Genomic DNA, 15047 nt, shown 5'->3' with positions numbered 1-15047 from the left:
GTTCTGTAGACGCTTCTAGCTGTCTTCGTTTCACTTTTACTCGGCAGCTCCACCCATGGCGCCAGTGAACACAGATAGGTGGACAAATTGATACAATCACAGGAACCATTTGTGTGCTTAAGAATCTCCAAATCAAGCTACTGAGCAGTCCACATAGTTTCTGCTTGCCTCCTATAAAGAGCATCCACTTCTCCATAGGAACATACCCAACTCAGCAACCTGTGCTTGAGTTCTGAGCTTTGTAGATGTTACATTTTGGAGAATTCCACCCAAGTGTGCACAAGGGAAATACTGGAGCTTAATCAGCTAAAACCACCCAGCTTCAGCACTGAAAGAGCACTGGTAGATATCCGAATGTTGGTCTAGTAAGGCTGCCCATCTGTTACACACTGGCTTGCAAGGTTATCTTCGAAGCACGAATGATGACCATTCAGTCCATCATGTTTGTTTCATTTCTTGAGAAATTCACTTAGTACCTTTTTCAAATTTTTCTTTTCAAAATTCAGAAGTCACAGTCATGTAGGTACTTTTTGAGTTTTAAAGGTACTTGAAACTAATGAATCCCGAGTGAGTGACAGACGGGAGGCAGCTTGCATGACACTAGATGTCATGGAGCAATCAGTGGTCACCATTAGGTTCTGCAGGAGTCAGTGCAAATATGGATAACAAATCTGACCCAGGAAAATGCAAGCCCATTTACTAGCAGTGCAGTTCCCAGTGTAACCTGGCAGCCAAGATCCTGGAGATAACTGTACTGGAAGTTTCAGCAGTTCATTCACACCACAGCCTCCGCCTCCACCTACCCCCACTCTTTCTCAGTGCTCTTTTCTCATCCAATTCATTGACAATATCTTGTGCTCGTGTTCTGTTCACCGTCCCCGTGTTCCAGCAGTTCTATTATCTGTGTCAGTTTGTTAAATGGTGAAGCCTCAAATGGTTTACTTCGACAGATCATCCCAGTCTTCACCTATTCGCTGACACATTCACTTCACCCGCAATGCATGGAATAAACCGAATTGAAATTGAAAGCTAGGGAAACTAGTTTTGATGGGCTAAATGGCTTTTTTTGTTGTTTCAAAGTTGCAGATACTATACTGAGAAGTTTATAGAGAAGGGGTGGGAAATGGAGAGCTGGATTGCTTTCAGTATAAAGCATCCTCCACTGTCTTCATAATTTTAAAATCCCTCTCTGTAAGCACTGTATTGGCACAGAATGAAGAGTTTTTTTCATTACTTGAACCAGCTCCAGGAACAGAATTTTAACAGCCAAGGGGAGGCAGGATGGATGCGTGGAGGGGGGAGGGGGGGTGGAGGGATGGTGCTTAAAGCCCTGAAAAGTGACATCTGGCTGGGAACTCGACATGATTTTGTCCACTTCTGGGTTTAAAGCGGGTTCGCAAGAGGCAGGGATTTTTTTTTTTTCGTGGGATGTGGGCATTGCTGGCAAGGTCAGAATCTGTTGCCCATCCCTAATTGCCCTTGACAACTGAGAGGCTTGCTAGGCCATTTCAGAGGGCAGTTAAGAATCAACCACAATGCTGTGGATCTGGAGTCACATGTAGGCCAGACCAGGTAAGGATGGAAGATTTCCTTCCCTCAAGGACATTCGTGAACCAGATGGGTTTTTACAACAATCGTGATAGTTTCATGGCATTGCTGAGACTAGCTTTTAATTCCAGATTTATTTATTAATTGAGTTTATTAATTGAATTTAAATTCTACCAGCATGCCATGGTGGGGTTTGAACTCATGTCCAAGAAATTAGCCTGGGCCTCTGAATTACTAGTCCAGTGACGTTACCACTATGCCACCACCTCCCCAGTGAATTGGATGAGAAAAGAGCATTGTGAAAGAGTAGGGGGCGTAAAAACCAAGTGCTGGAAAATATTCAGATCTGGCAGCATCTGTGGAGAGAGATGGAGAGTTAACATTTCAGGTCAGTGACCTTTCATCAGAAGTGGCAAAGGTTAGAAATGTAATGGGTTTTAAGCAAATAAAGTGGAGGTGGGGCAAAAGAGAACAAAAGGGACGGTGTTGATGGATGTCATGCAGGCCCCCACCTGTCAAGAATAAGGCACATTAATTTCACCACATGGACGTTAAATTTCAAATTGTTACTGGGATTAAGAGAAGGCCTGTGATAAGGGGTTGCCAGGCCCTGGGCTGGAAAGACATTTTTGCATATTAACAGACCGTGTTTGGAACAAATGAGCTATCCCCTGCTCCAATACAATCCACAAACAGATGTGGTCAAACCAGTTAATCACGCGACTAACTTGCTTGGCAGTTTGGGTTTTTGCTGAATTGTATAGTTTGAACTGAGCCTGCAGAAATCAGAATGCTCCTGGACTGAAGCAGACCACCTCTCCTGTCTGTCTGCTACCATCTCTTTCTCACGGAACTCCAAAACTCACTGATGACACAAACCCCAAGAGAGAAAAGTCTCCTACAGTGAACAAGGTTTAAGAATACTGGGCCCCAACAAAAAGCAAGATCTACCTACAAAAGGACTCTACAGTGAGCTCAAAGAACCGTAACAACAACTCTTCAGATATTGCCTCAAACCTTTCCACTTTATTTTTTCTTTTTTTTTCTGTCTCTATTTGCATGTGTGTATCGCATATGCATGCTAGTGTGGGCGCATCGTGCATCCGTAGGTGTCAACCGAATTAGAGTTTAAGTTTAATAAATTTCAGTCTGTCTTTAAATCTAAGAAAGCCTGTTTGTGCTGGTTTCTTTGCCTTAGAATTGGAAAGCAGTGAACAAGGATTCACCAAGGCAGGAGCTAAAAACAGTGTTTAAAAGTAAAACCCCATTACAGTAAGACCAGGGGAAGGCTGAAAGGGAACCCTAGACCTCTTTCTCTCCTGGTTGTAACAATAGGACATAGGGTCACGGAGAATAACTGACAAAGAGTCATAAGGCAAAGACTGTTAATAATGTGGTGAAAGATAAAGCCTTAGTGCAGAGAGGGTGTTAAATGACACAATAATGAAAGCCCTAGCCAAAAGCAGATTTCCCTCATCTGCGGTATTTTGCTTTTATATAAGCGTAGGGAGAGGCTGTGGTGTGAATGAACTGCTGAAACTTCTAGTACAGTTACCTCCAGGATCTTGGCTGCCAGGTTATACTGGGCATCGCACTGTTAGTAAATGGGCTTGGATTTTCCTCGGTCAGATTTGTTATCCATGTTTGCACTGACTCCTGCAGAAGCTAATTGTGACCATTAATTGCTCAACGATAATCCCTGTGGAGCTGTTGGGTAAGTAATTTCAATATGCCATGAGGCAATTATCTGTGAATTTAACCTAGCATTCTGGGTTTAACTGCCAGCGCATGGGTTTCCTGAGCTTTGTGGATCTGGCTAGGGTCCGTGGAGCAAGAGCACAGCAGGGACTCATTGAATAATGAAACTGATGTGCTGGGAAGCCGATAAAGTGTAAACTCGCAAAGCTTCTAGTCAGTCTCAATGGAAGGCTTGCACTTGCAGGATTAATTCTGAGTGCTTGAATTTCATACTTTAAGAGTCATTTCCAACTTTTTGGAAGTACTTTCAAGTGCCTTGGAGGTAACACCTCATCTCAATTTCCTTGCAGTCTGTCTTCACTGCAGCATGGGAATAACTTATGCAGCTGTAGCCTGGAACTCCTAGGCAGCAGGGGCGGCAACACCAGGAGCCGCATCAACGCCAACAGAAGTCGCCTTCTGTGCAGCCACATGCCCCTCCATTAGACTGAGGGGGTGGTAGAGAGCTGCAACTCGAAGGAGGCTATACCCCCAGCATAGGATATGCAGACAGCATGAGCTTCCTCAATATAACAGCAAGAGTGTCTCAAGAGGCTCAGGCTTTCATGGCAGGTCATTGCTGACATCTGTAGCTTCCTGGAAACAGACCTCCTTCCGAGAGGACTAGGTGGGCACTCATTGCCAGTGGCTGTCAAGGTCACCACAACCCTGAATTTCTTTGCCTCCGGCTCCTTCCAGGGATCTGCTGGTGATTTCTCTTCTGCTGCCCATAAGTGCACCTCTCAGGTCGCTGATGCCTTGACTTTGAAGGCTACCACTTAATGTGCACTTTGCCCCAGATGAGGCTCGTCAAACTCTGAGCTGTTGGCTTTGCTGCAGTAGCTGGGTTCTCTGGTGCGGGGCTTTATTGCATACACCTGCCAATCAAGGTGCCCCCAGATCAGCCAGGAGTCTTCACCAATCACAAGTAATTCCACTCCCTCAATGTCTGGTTAGTTTGTGACCGCTGGAAGGTGGTCATGTCTGTTGGCACAAGATAGGCAGGGAACTGCCATGAATCATCATCCTGTGGCAGTCACATCTCCCACAGTTTTCCTCCCTGCAGCTTTAGAGGCTGGTTCCTGCGAGACCAGGGCTACCCTCCTGATGATCTGGTTGCTGACTCCTGTAAGGAACCCTAACAGTGAATGAGAGGAGAAATACAACAGGAGCCACATGACCACAAGAACAATAATAAAACAAACCATTGAGTTGCTCGAGATGTACTTCAGGTACCTCAACAGATCTGGAGGCACCCTTCAGTATGCCCTATTAAGGGTCTCCAGAATGGCTGTGGCCTTCTGCACCCTTCACAATATCACAGTGCCAAAAGAGTGAGGTGCAGAACAATCTCTATCCAAGGAGGAGGAGTCACATGTGGCCATGGTGTTTGCAGCCACAAACCTGCTTGCCAGAGAAGCCCGTGATAGTCTCATCAGGCATACTTTAATCCGCCAATGCCTTTACCACCTCATAAAAGTTGTTATACCATTCAACTAAAAGCTACTGTCCCAGGCAAAAAAGTAGAGGCCAGGACAATGATGAGTTCAAATAAAGTGTTTCTTTTGGCATTATGTTTGTTTATTTCAATGTGAATCCCTTTGTGCAACTAATAAACCTTTCTCATTCACTTCTTTACTTGTAGATGGTGGAGGCAGGCTGCTTGTTTCCCTGTTTTGACAGATGAGATGCCTGTGGCAGATGTACTCTGGGTTTTGAAGCCTATGAAGGCCCTGCCAAAGACTCTCACCTGTGCAGGGGTAAACTTGACCATCCGGGCAGGAGGCAATTTGTGCGGCTCTGTCGGAGGGGTGGGAGAACCTTGACAAGCATCCCAATACCATGTTCCCTTTCTCTACCTTCCCTCTCATGGTCCACCTGCACTTCCCACTAGCCAAGACCTAGAGAGCACTTGGCTGTAGGTCAGTAAGGCATTGAGCCACTAAGGCGAGGCTTTGTTTCATCTAGTGTAAAGTGGCAGCCAGAGTTTTCAGGCCATTGGTTTGGGCCAGCATGCATCTAATTATCCAATGTAGGCAGCACTGTTTCCATGGAGGTGGACATCAGAGCAAATGCCCAAGAGAACATGGCACTTCTGCAAGAGATTGACTCCTCTAATCTTTCTTTAAAAGTGCACACTGCTTGTGAAAATGTTCGCAAAAGCACACACACATTTCCCATTGCCCGTCCACAATTTCCCTTTTTGTGGATGACCCCCAAGACTCAGCATCTATGTCCATCTGAACAGAGCTTGGAGTGTCCTGCACCCTCCAACAGGGATTGTCCAATGCTGTCCCTGTCTCCAGCACCTACTCCTGCTCACTTGTGATGTACGCTTCTCAATATCACAACCTAACTATCTCTCTCCTCCAGTATCCCTGCTGTTGGAGGGTACACGAGTCATGTGACAGTGCATCCTCAGAGTGCCTGCCCTCCTTTGAGGAATTCTTGGCCTTGTCCCTAATCAGCTCCTCTGTCACCTGTGAAAGGCCTGCAGGAGACAAAATGAGTTAGTTGACATTGAGAAAGGATACAAACTTAGCACTACACATTCGCATCATTTCAGTTGCTGGTGACACTAGTGGCACCTATCTAATACTGACACCAGGTTTCTGGGCCACACCCATTTCTTCAGTGCATATAGTGTGTGTGCCATCCTGCTGCTCTCCAAGGCATCGTCCTCTAATGTGGACAGAATGGCTATGGATGCCGTTCTCTGCTTCTCCCTCTATTTGGGTGCTCTGTTCTGTAATGAGAAGGCAGAGAATTATGTGAGAGAAATGGAGTGAAGGCATTTGAGGCAGATGGCTGTGAGGAATGGGTGCAAAAGGGCAATAGGCTGAGTGTGAGTTGCTGATGGAAGTTTGAGGAGATGCCTGGAGAGAAAGGAATGTTTGGAACTGCAAGATGTCAGTCAAAGGAGTGCTGTGTAGGAGAATGCTAGAGAAGCCAGAGAGTATGTACCCAAAAGTGGTATGACACTCTCCTTGCCAGACCTAATGCAATCATTAAACATTTTCTGACATGGAATCCAGGTCCTCGGCACCATACTCCAGCTGCTCACAGCCTCCACTAATTCCAGCCATTCCTGTTTCATTTAGGTGACTGGCCTATTCCTCCCATCCACAGAAAAGAGGACTTCCCTTCTGCCTCTCACCATCTCCAGGGAAGAGAGAGAGAACCTTCCTTCTCTGTTTTTTCCGTCCGTATCCTTCACAAACAAGCTTTCCTGTGGCCATTCTGACCCCTGCTGGGGTCGTTTTTTTTTAAATAGAGAGCCTTCATTGACAGAGTATGGGTCATCATCACGCCCAAACTGTGGGATTGGTTAGGAAACCTGGAAGCAGGATGCTACTGCTGTGGCTGAGTCAGAGACACAGCAAAGCCTGTTTCAGAAAGGTTCCTAACCTGCTACCAGACTTGCTGCTGTATGGGGCTCTATTTATTCAAGGTTCTACCCCAAATCTCTGCCATGAGGAGTTACAGAGCAGGGGTGGCTTTTTGGGTGGGGGTTGTGGAGGGGGTGGTCGGGCTGGTGATCAGGCCTTCATTTATATGTCAACCTAGAAAGATAGCTAAAGATGACTAACAGCTCTTTTTTTTTTAAAAAAAAAGCTGACTCCTTTATAATTGGGGCCATTCTTCAGATTTATCAGTTAGGCACCATGAAATGTGACACAGTAATTACATTGGTTTAAGCTGTAAGTATTTCCAACATTCCTTCACTTCTAATGTAGGGAATAAAAATAATCAGTATATGAAACTATATAAAAGGGGAAATATAGATGTTCCAAAAACATAATGGACTTGCATTTCTAGTTGGTCCAGAAAATGCTTCAATGGAAAAAATTATACTAAGAATTATGCTGGTTAATTTGACCAATTTTCCTTCAGCATTGATTAAGTTTTAATCTTAGCAAAAGGAAAATCAAAGTGACATTTGACCAAGGGTAACGTCTGTTTCCCCCATAAATTCTTCAACAGTCACTTGAGACATCAAACCCCAGTTCTCATCTCTGAATCCAATGCCCCAACCCCTTCAGAAGCATGTTCTCCTCCTACAACCCAGCAAATACATACAGATGCTATTTCCCTCTCTTCCCCTCCCTTCCCCTGCCCCACCTCCACTTACTGTGGCATGTTTCTCTCTCCTCAGTTCAAGTTGGCACTCCCTCTTTAATTTTGGTAACCTGCCGAGAACTGCAGGTGGGATAAAGCTCTCCCTGATTTTGGTTTTACACAATTTTTATGTGGATCCTAGTTTTTTTTTTATTTTATCTGCTACAAAACATTCTAGCAATCAATAATTTATTATTTATCCATTAATGTTGTATAGCAATGTAGCGTTCTTTTGGCCTTTTTAATGTCTCCAATGATTACCTCCGGTGGCACAGAAATGTTAACCAAAACTGAATCAAGCTGCTGCCAACACCAATGCAGCAAGTTTAAAATATCCTGGTGTAACTTTTGAAGCTAGTAATTTAAACTCGGGGTTAAACAGTGAGAGCATAAGAGTAAAGTTTGCCAGGTTTTGTATTTTATATACCACTGACCTAGTAGTTTTGTTTATATTTCAATATTTAAATGATCTCTGATTTTCATAAAATGTTTAAATTGAGCCTTACCATTGATATAACTCTCAGCAATGGGGTTATTCCCTGTATAACTACCTAATTTCTTCAATCACTGTATCTAAACGCAATGTTTTTTTATCTGAGGGGCAACAACCTTCCAAGGATTTTTCAGGCTGCCCTCTGTCCTTTATTGCTTTCCTGTTCCCTTCTCTCCCTTTGCTCCTCCTTCCCTTCAGAAAATGTATTCTGTTAATGTATTTTTCAGTTGTTCAGAAATTTCTCCCAGTCCTTCAAAGTACAAAAAGTCCTTATTGACTTAGTTACATTTCACAGTTTTTTTTAGAACAAGTGTACACAGCTGTTCAGCATCGTAATCAAAAAAAATTGAATCCCGGGTCCTTTACCAATCAATCTCTAATTTGTTGATGTCAGAGTCTTGCTTCATCCTGGCCATAGCCCTCTGTGTCAAATACCTCCATTGTTTTCTGTCCTTGTACCGCGTTTTCAACATATGAAGCCTGTTCCAAACTCTGCTGAAGGGCTCTTTGCAGCTAGCTATTGGGGAAAGTTGGTTTAGTTGAAAGTTTTGTCTGAAATACAGGAAACACTTGCTGTTTAATTGCATTCCTGTCTTCTGGCAAAAAAAAACTCCTGCAAATTATTATAAATTTGCATCACTTTTCCTTCTCATTATAAACTCAATCTTGAACAATTGGCATTTGATTAAAATAACTTAGTTCAAGTTGTATTTTTAATAATGTGTGTAGATTTTATATTACAATGCAGTGCAGAAAGATTATTTGTGCTGAGTAATGTTAAAAATTGGTGTAAATCAGGTTAATAACAATTTGTTTTTGTTTTCAGAATGAATTCTGGACAAATTACATAAAGGAACAAAATGAGGATCAAGGAAATGACTCTGGTGTCAATATGGAATCAGTTTATCTTGTAGCTCCTCTAATGGCAGGACTACTCATGATTATTATTATACTCTTTGCTATCTGGAGGTGCCAGGTGAGAAAGGCAAATCGCAGGCAGAATGCTTATGTGCAGTCACAGGACCAGGCAAACCAACCCACCAGAAACTTATCAGTGGTTGTGTTTGGTTACAACGAGCATCCTGTCAGTCCATTTGATAGATTACGTGCACAGCAACCAGAAGCAATGACTACTGATTACTCCAATGGGAATGGACTCCCTGTACCATCTGTACGCTTAAATTCAGATCTACCCCCAACCTACGATGAGGCTACTGGGCAGGTGGATAATATAAGAATTAATAGTGATGCACAACACAGTGAAGATCCTCCAAAGTATGAAGAAATTGTGACCTCAAATGTAGCTAAAAATGCCCCTGACGTTGCCAATAATGCTAGATGAACAGGATTTTTTTAAATTGCATCATTAAATATTAAGATATTCAATTTCACACTTTCATTATATTACAAGTAGCCAGCTTTTCTTTTAGTGATGTGTAACAGCGGTTTAACAGTGAAGTTTCATTACCAAACTGAAATAGACATTAAAAATTGCAATTTGATAAATTCGAGGAAAAGGCACCTAGTTAGAGAAGTTTGGAATTAGTAAAATCTGGCAGATAACCAGAATAACATGAAATAGTCTGCAAACACAAACATTACATTTACTTTTTTCTATTTAATATGTTTCTGATTGATACAAGTGCTAGTCTGGTGAATTAAAGTCATAGTCTTACAGCACAAAAACAGGCCCTTTGGCCCATCGTGTCCATGCTGGCCATCAAGCACCTATTTATTCTAATCTCATTTTCTAGCTCTTGGCCCATAGCCTTGTATGCCATGGCGTTTCAAGTGCTCATCTAAATACTTAAATGTTGTGAGGGGACCTGCCTCTACCATCCCTTCAGGCAGTGTGTTCCAGATTCCAACCACCCTCTGGGTGAAAAAATCTTTCCTTGAATCCCCTCTAATCTTCCTGCCCCTAATATTATTGATTCTTATTTTTAAGTCACACTTTTGGGAACCGACCAAAAGAATATGATTGTTTAAAAACTAATTGACTTGTCAGTTTTTTCTTTAAACATGATTTGTACCACAAAGATAGAATCTAACCTTTGCTATTTTGTTTCTACTTTATTAATCATTCATGTACGGCTAAAGATCAACTGGAAACACTGCCATAAGAAGTAGGATCCTTTCAGTTCTGCAAAATTGGTCCATTACACTGATGCCTCTAGATTGTCAGTAGCATGGAGATTTTCAGATTGGTAATAGCTAATGAACTGGTCCTCCGTGTTGCTGTATTTCAGAGTAAACATTAGGATTTGCGTTACACAAGAAAAGTTCTAGTGTGCTAAATTGGGTCTATGAAATATATCTGTCCCTCCTTTCACCCCTCCCAAAGAAAATTACACAACCCAACTTGACCTTGATCTGTGGGGGAAGGATCAGGTTTTAAGGATTGACTTTACCACTTGAATTTTGTAGAATATACACAAGAAACTCTTTTTTTTTTATATAAGCAATTGACAGCACATCTAACCAGTTTTGTTGTATCTTCTGGCTCTGTATTTTTCTTGTCTGCCTCTTATAGCTTTTTATCTTTATTCAATAGTGGATATACAGTGCCATACAGTTTCTTGTACAATTGAATTGGACAAACTGCTGTGCTGCACCATAAATGTAGTATTTCACAAACTTTGTTAAACATGAATGAGTGAGTGTTATAGAAAACTCCTAAATGCTGTTAATTGCTTTATAAACTACACCATGAATAGTTAAAGAATTGGACCTCCTTGATCAAGAATTTAGTTTCGTTTCCCTTTCCCCTGCACTACCACAAAAACTAAGGAAGTCCCCTAAGCATAATGGAAATAAATTCAGTCTGATTTGTCATTTTAAATATGGAAAGTAGAAAGGTGTTCTAAGCTCATGTCAAATATAATTTGGAAAAAGTGAAGCTGATTTTATATTGGTTGGTTCTCAATAGCTAATGTTCTGACTGGATGATTTGAAACACACAGTATTCAAGTATCCATATTCAATATTCCTCAGGTTCAACAAAAATACATGTACATTTTAATTCCTATTTGCAAAAAATTGTGTGTATTGATTGGATGTGGCAAATAATAGTGTACACTTTTGGCACAAAAGAACAATGTATTTTTGAGATTTATTCAGACGTACAAAGTTTGGAAAGCTAGTGTAAGCATGGGAATGAATTAAATATCTTGGATATATATTAAGGTGATGTTTATGTATGTTGTATATATTAGTGAAAATTTTCATAAAGTGTAGATGGTGTGCAGTAATACGCAACAAAAAGTGCCATTATTGTTGAATGTCTCAGGAAGCAGCAATTAAAATTGCACATGGATGTGATTCATGTATAAATTTCCTTCAGTATTTGTATAAACTAAAACCTTGTAGGCAATTTAAGTGTCCTCACAAATTATAACATTCAGTAGCACAAGAAACCAAGGATACAATTGTTTGGGGCCGAGCTTCAAATGCAGTAAAAAAAATAACTGTCCCAGTTGGAAAGCCTATTACCTGATGCTGCTGTGCTTTTTTTTTAAACCCCCATGCAAATAGTAAAACAGTGTAGGACGATTATTGTGTTTTCCTTCACTAGAAAACAACTTTAGTCTTGCGTGCATTTTATTGCAATACATAGTAACCTAGAAAAACAGTTGATTAGCTGTAGATGCCATGCTGAAAAGGTGACATTTGTACAGTACTTTTTTTAATGAAAAGTTGTCTTCTGTTTTGAGGTTCCAATTAATCATAGAACTTAATTGATGTCTTTCTAGAGGGGGATGAGGAGGAAAACATAGTTGTCAATATGCCACTAATACTATTTTAACTGAATACTGATGCCATTGCAGTCAACTCTCATACATGCTCCTCAATCTCCATTTTATTTGATAGAATTACCACCATCAGTAGCCTGGCTTATTTATATCTTATTGAAATGAAGTTTGGGAGGAATGACAGAGCTTCAAGAATAAGTGTATACATTACTATATTGGGTATTAAGTTCTGATTCAATATTAATGTGCACTAAAGCATACGGATCTTCTGAGTAATACAACTGTGAGTTCAAATTTATCATGCCAAGTAATCAGAAGTACTGATGTATTGCTAATTTCTTCACTGTAAAGTGAATTTGAAGGAAATAAATTATACTTTTAAATGTAGCAATTCTAAACCTTGGATATTTTTCAGTGATATGCGCTAATTAACAAAAAAGCTTTGTAATACATGAAGGAAGCACAAGATAAAAATATTTAATGCCTTAATTTTATAATGCAAGACTAATTCTATAACCTTTTATAAAGTATTCCTGAGTAGAAGAGGCTTTTCTGTTTTATTACAAAATGCAACAAAAAATAAACATGTTTTAAAAGTTATTCCATATGGTGTCTTAATTGTGTTATACCATGTGGTATTTATACTAGTTGCTACATTGAGGAATGAAACAAAGCATTTCAGATTAACAGCTGGATTTATTTTTTTTTAAAACAAATGTACAATCAATGGATAAAGTTTAGCATTTGTGTCTCTAAAAGAGCTTATAAATGTTTGATTTAACTATACCTAGTGCATAGAAGAGAACATTGCTCAGAAGTATTGCGTTGAAGTGTCAGTTTAGATGACCAATTTAAAATGTCCATCTGCAAATGCAGTGCTTTCTGTCCTTGACTGATGTAGTTCAATACATTTATCCTTCCTGTTGATGCTTTCCCTTTCCCTCTTCCAATTCACCACCATGGCCCCCCACCAAACTAGATAAATAATATTGTGACCATGTAGGGCACTTCTATGCTTGCAGCTATATGCAATGTAGAAAATAAGTAGCACTTCTCCATTCTGGTGAACAGAAAATATTTGATACCAATTTTTATTTCTCAGCAAGGAACTGGAAATCTAGCAAGTGTTCTCATTTCCCATACATTAATGACTAATCTATACATTACACTTCAATTAAAATAAACGTTTTAGCAGTTTATTTCCATTTGGGAATGATCTTGCAGTAATTTCTATGCTTAATTTAATAAAGATTGAACAAACTATTTTCACATACAGTATTTATTTAACACCCATTATTAGCATTGTCCGTAATGGGTTGCAAAATAAACTATCCTGCAACAATACTTTTCTTCCAATGCTGTACTTGATGTTTTTGCAGTCCCCTGTTAAGATGGAAATGTTACGACTGAGGCTGGAGGGGTGCACTGTCTTTCTTTAGTTCCACTTCTCCACAGGTCACGGCATATATATAAATGTTTTACCCAGTTATCAATATGGCCAATTATATACTTTGTTTTTTTTATTCTGAAATAAAAATAAAGTCCAGCATCTATGGAATCTCTTCAGTCTTTCAAATGAATCAATTTCCACAATTTATTTTTATTCATTCATGGGATGTGGTCATTGCTGGCTAGGCCAGCATTTATTGCCCATTCCTAATTGCCCTTGAGAAGGTGGCACTGAGCTGTCTTGAACTGCGGCAGTCCATGTTTGGTAGGTGCACCCACAGTGCTGTTAGGAGGGGAGTTCCAGGATTTTGACCCAGCGACAGTGAAGGAATGGGGATATAGTTCCAAGTCAGGATGGTGTGTGACTTGGAGGGGAACTTGCAGGTGGTGGTGTTCCCATGCCTCTTCTGCCATTGTCCATCGAGGTGGTAGAGGCCACGGGTTTGGAAGGTGCTGTCTAAGGAACCTCTGTGCGCTGCTGCAGTGCATTTTGTAGATGGTACACACTGCTGCCACTGTGTGTAGGTGGTGGAGGGAGTGAATGGCACCCCATCTACAAACAATCTAGTGGGCTGCTTTGTCTTGGATGGTGTTGAGCTTCTTAAGTGTTTTTGGAGCTGCACCCATCCAGGCAAATGGAGAATATTCCATCACACTCTTGACTTGTGTCTTGCAGAGTCGAAGTCATAGAGTTATATAGCACAGAAACACGCCCTTCGTGTCTGTGCTGGCCATCAAGCACCTAACTATTCTAAGCCCATTTTCCAGCCCTTGGCCCGTAGCCTTGTATGCTATGGCATTTCAAGTGCTCATCTAACAACTTCTTAAATGTTGTGAGGGTTCCTGCCTGTACCACCTCTTCAGGCAGTGCGTTCCAGGTTCCAACCATCCTCTGGGTGAAATTTTTTTTTCCTCAAATCCTCTCGAAACCTGTAGATGGTGGACAGGCTTCGGGGAGTCAGGAGTGATGCCCACATTCTCAAAGGTACACGTCATCAATGAACCAGTGCTCTTGTAGCATGTCCCCTTCTGCTGAGCTTTCCTTGGTGCCCAGTGCCACCCTCTGCCTCATGGGTGGAAGAAAGAGCTCTCACAGCCAGTATCGCGCTGTCCCCAGACTCAGCACCCTAGAGTCGCACCGCCTTCCCATTCATGCCTGCAGTGTTCACTAGGCTGGGTTACTCGCCTCTGATCTGCTCTTACAACCATGGTATTTACATGACTACTCCAGTTCAGTTTCTGGTCAATGGTAAGCCCCCAGGATGCTGTTAGTGGGGGATTCAGCGATGGTAATGCCATTGAATGTCAAGGGGAGATGGTTACATTCTGTCCCGTTGCACATGGTCATTACCCGGCACTTGTGTGGCGCGAATGTTACTTCCCGCTTATCAGCCCAAGCCTGGATATTGTCCAGGTCTTGCGGCATTTCTACAAGGACTGCTTCAGTATCTGAAGAGTCGTGAATGGTGCTGAACATTGTGCAATCATCAGCAAACATCCCCACTTCTGACCTTATGATTGAAGGTAGGTCATTGATGAAGCAGCTGAAGATGGTTGGGCCTAGGACACTACCCTGAGGTACTCCTGCAGTGATGTCCTGGAGCTCAGATGATTGACCTCCAACAACCACAACCATATTCCTTTTGCTTGTATGACTCCAACCAGCGGAGAGTTTTTCCCCTGATTCCCATTGGCTCCAGTTTTGCTAGGGCTCCTTGATGCCATATTCGGTCAAATGCTGCCTTGATGTCAAGGGCAGTCACTCTCACCTCACCTCTGGAGTTCAGCTCTTTTGTCTACGTTTGAACCAAGGCTGTAATGAGGTCAGGAGGTGAGTGGCCCTGGCGAAACACAAATTCAGCGTCACTGAACAGGTTATCGCTAAGCAAGTGCCGCTTGATAGCACTGTCGATGACACCTTCCATCGCTTTACTGATGATTAAGAGTAG

General features: G+C 41.7%; 1 protein-coding gene across 1 annotated transcript in view; it reads left to right on the top strand.

The window, feature by feature from the left end:
* prrg1 (proline rich Gla (G-carboxyglutamic acid) 1) overlaps positions 1-12256 on the top strand; it is a 44942-nt gene extending 32686 nt beyond the window's left edge. The window contains exon 4 of the mRNA XM_068040549.1: positions 8724-12256. Coding sequence (XP_067896650.1) covers positions 8724-9239 — 516 coding nt within the window. The 3' untranslated portion in view covers positions 9240-12256. The remainder of the gene's footprint in view (positions 1-8723) is intronic.
* The last annotated feature ends 2791 nt before the right edge of the window (positions 12257-15047 follow it).

Source organism: Heterodontus francisci, chromosome 10, assembly GCF_036365525.1.
Source record: "Heterodontus francisci isolate sHetFra1 chromosome 10, sHetFra1.hap1, whole genome shotgun sequence".
In the NCBI taxonomy this organism is placed as follows: Eukaryota; Metazoa; Chordata; class Chondrichthyes; order Heterodontiformes; family Heterodontidae; genus Heterodontus; species Heterodontus francisci.
This window is presented reverse-complemented; position numbering and strand designations above follow the sequence as displayed.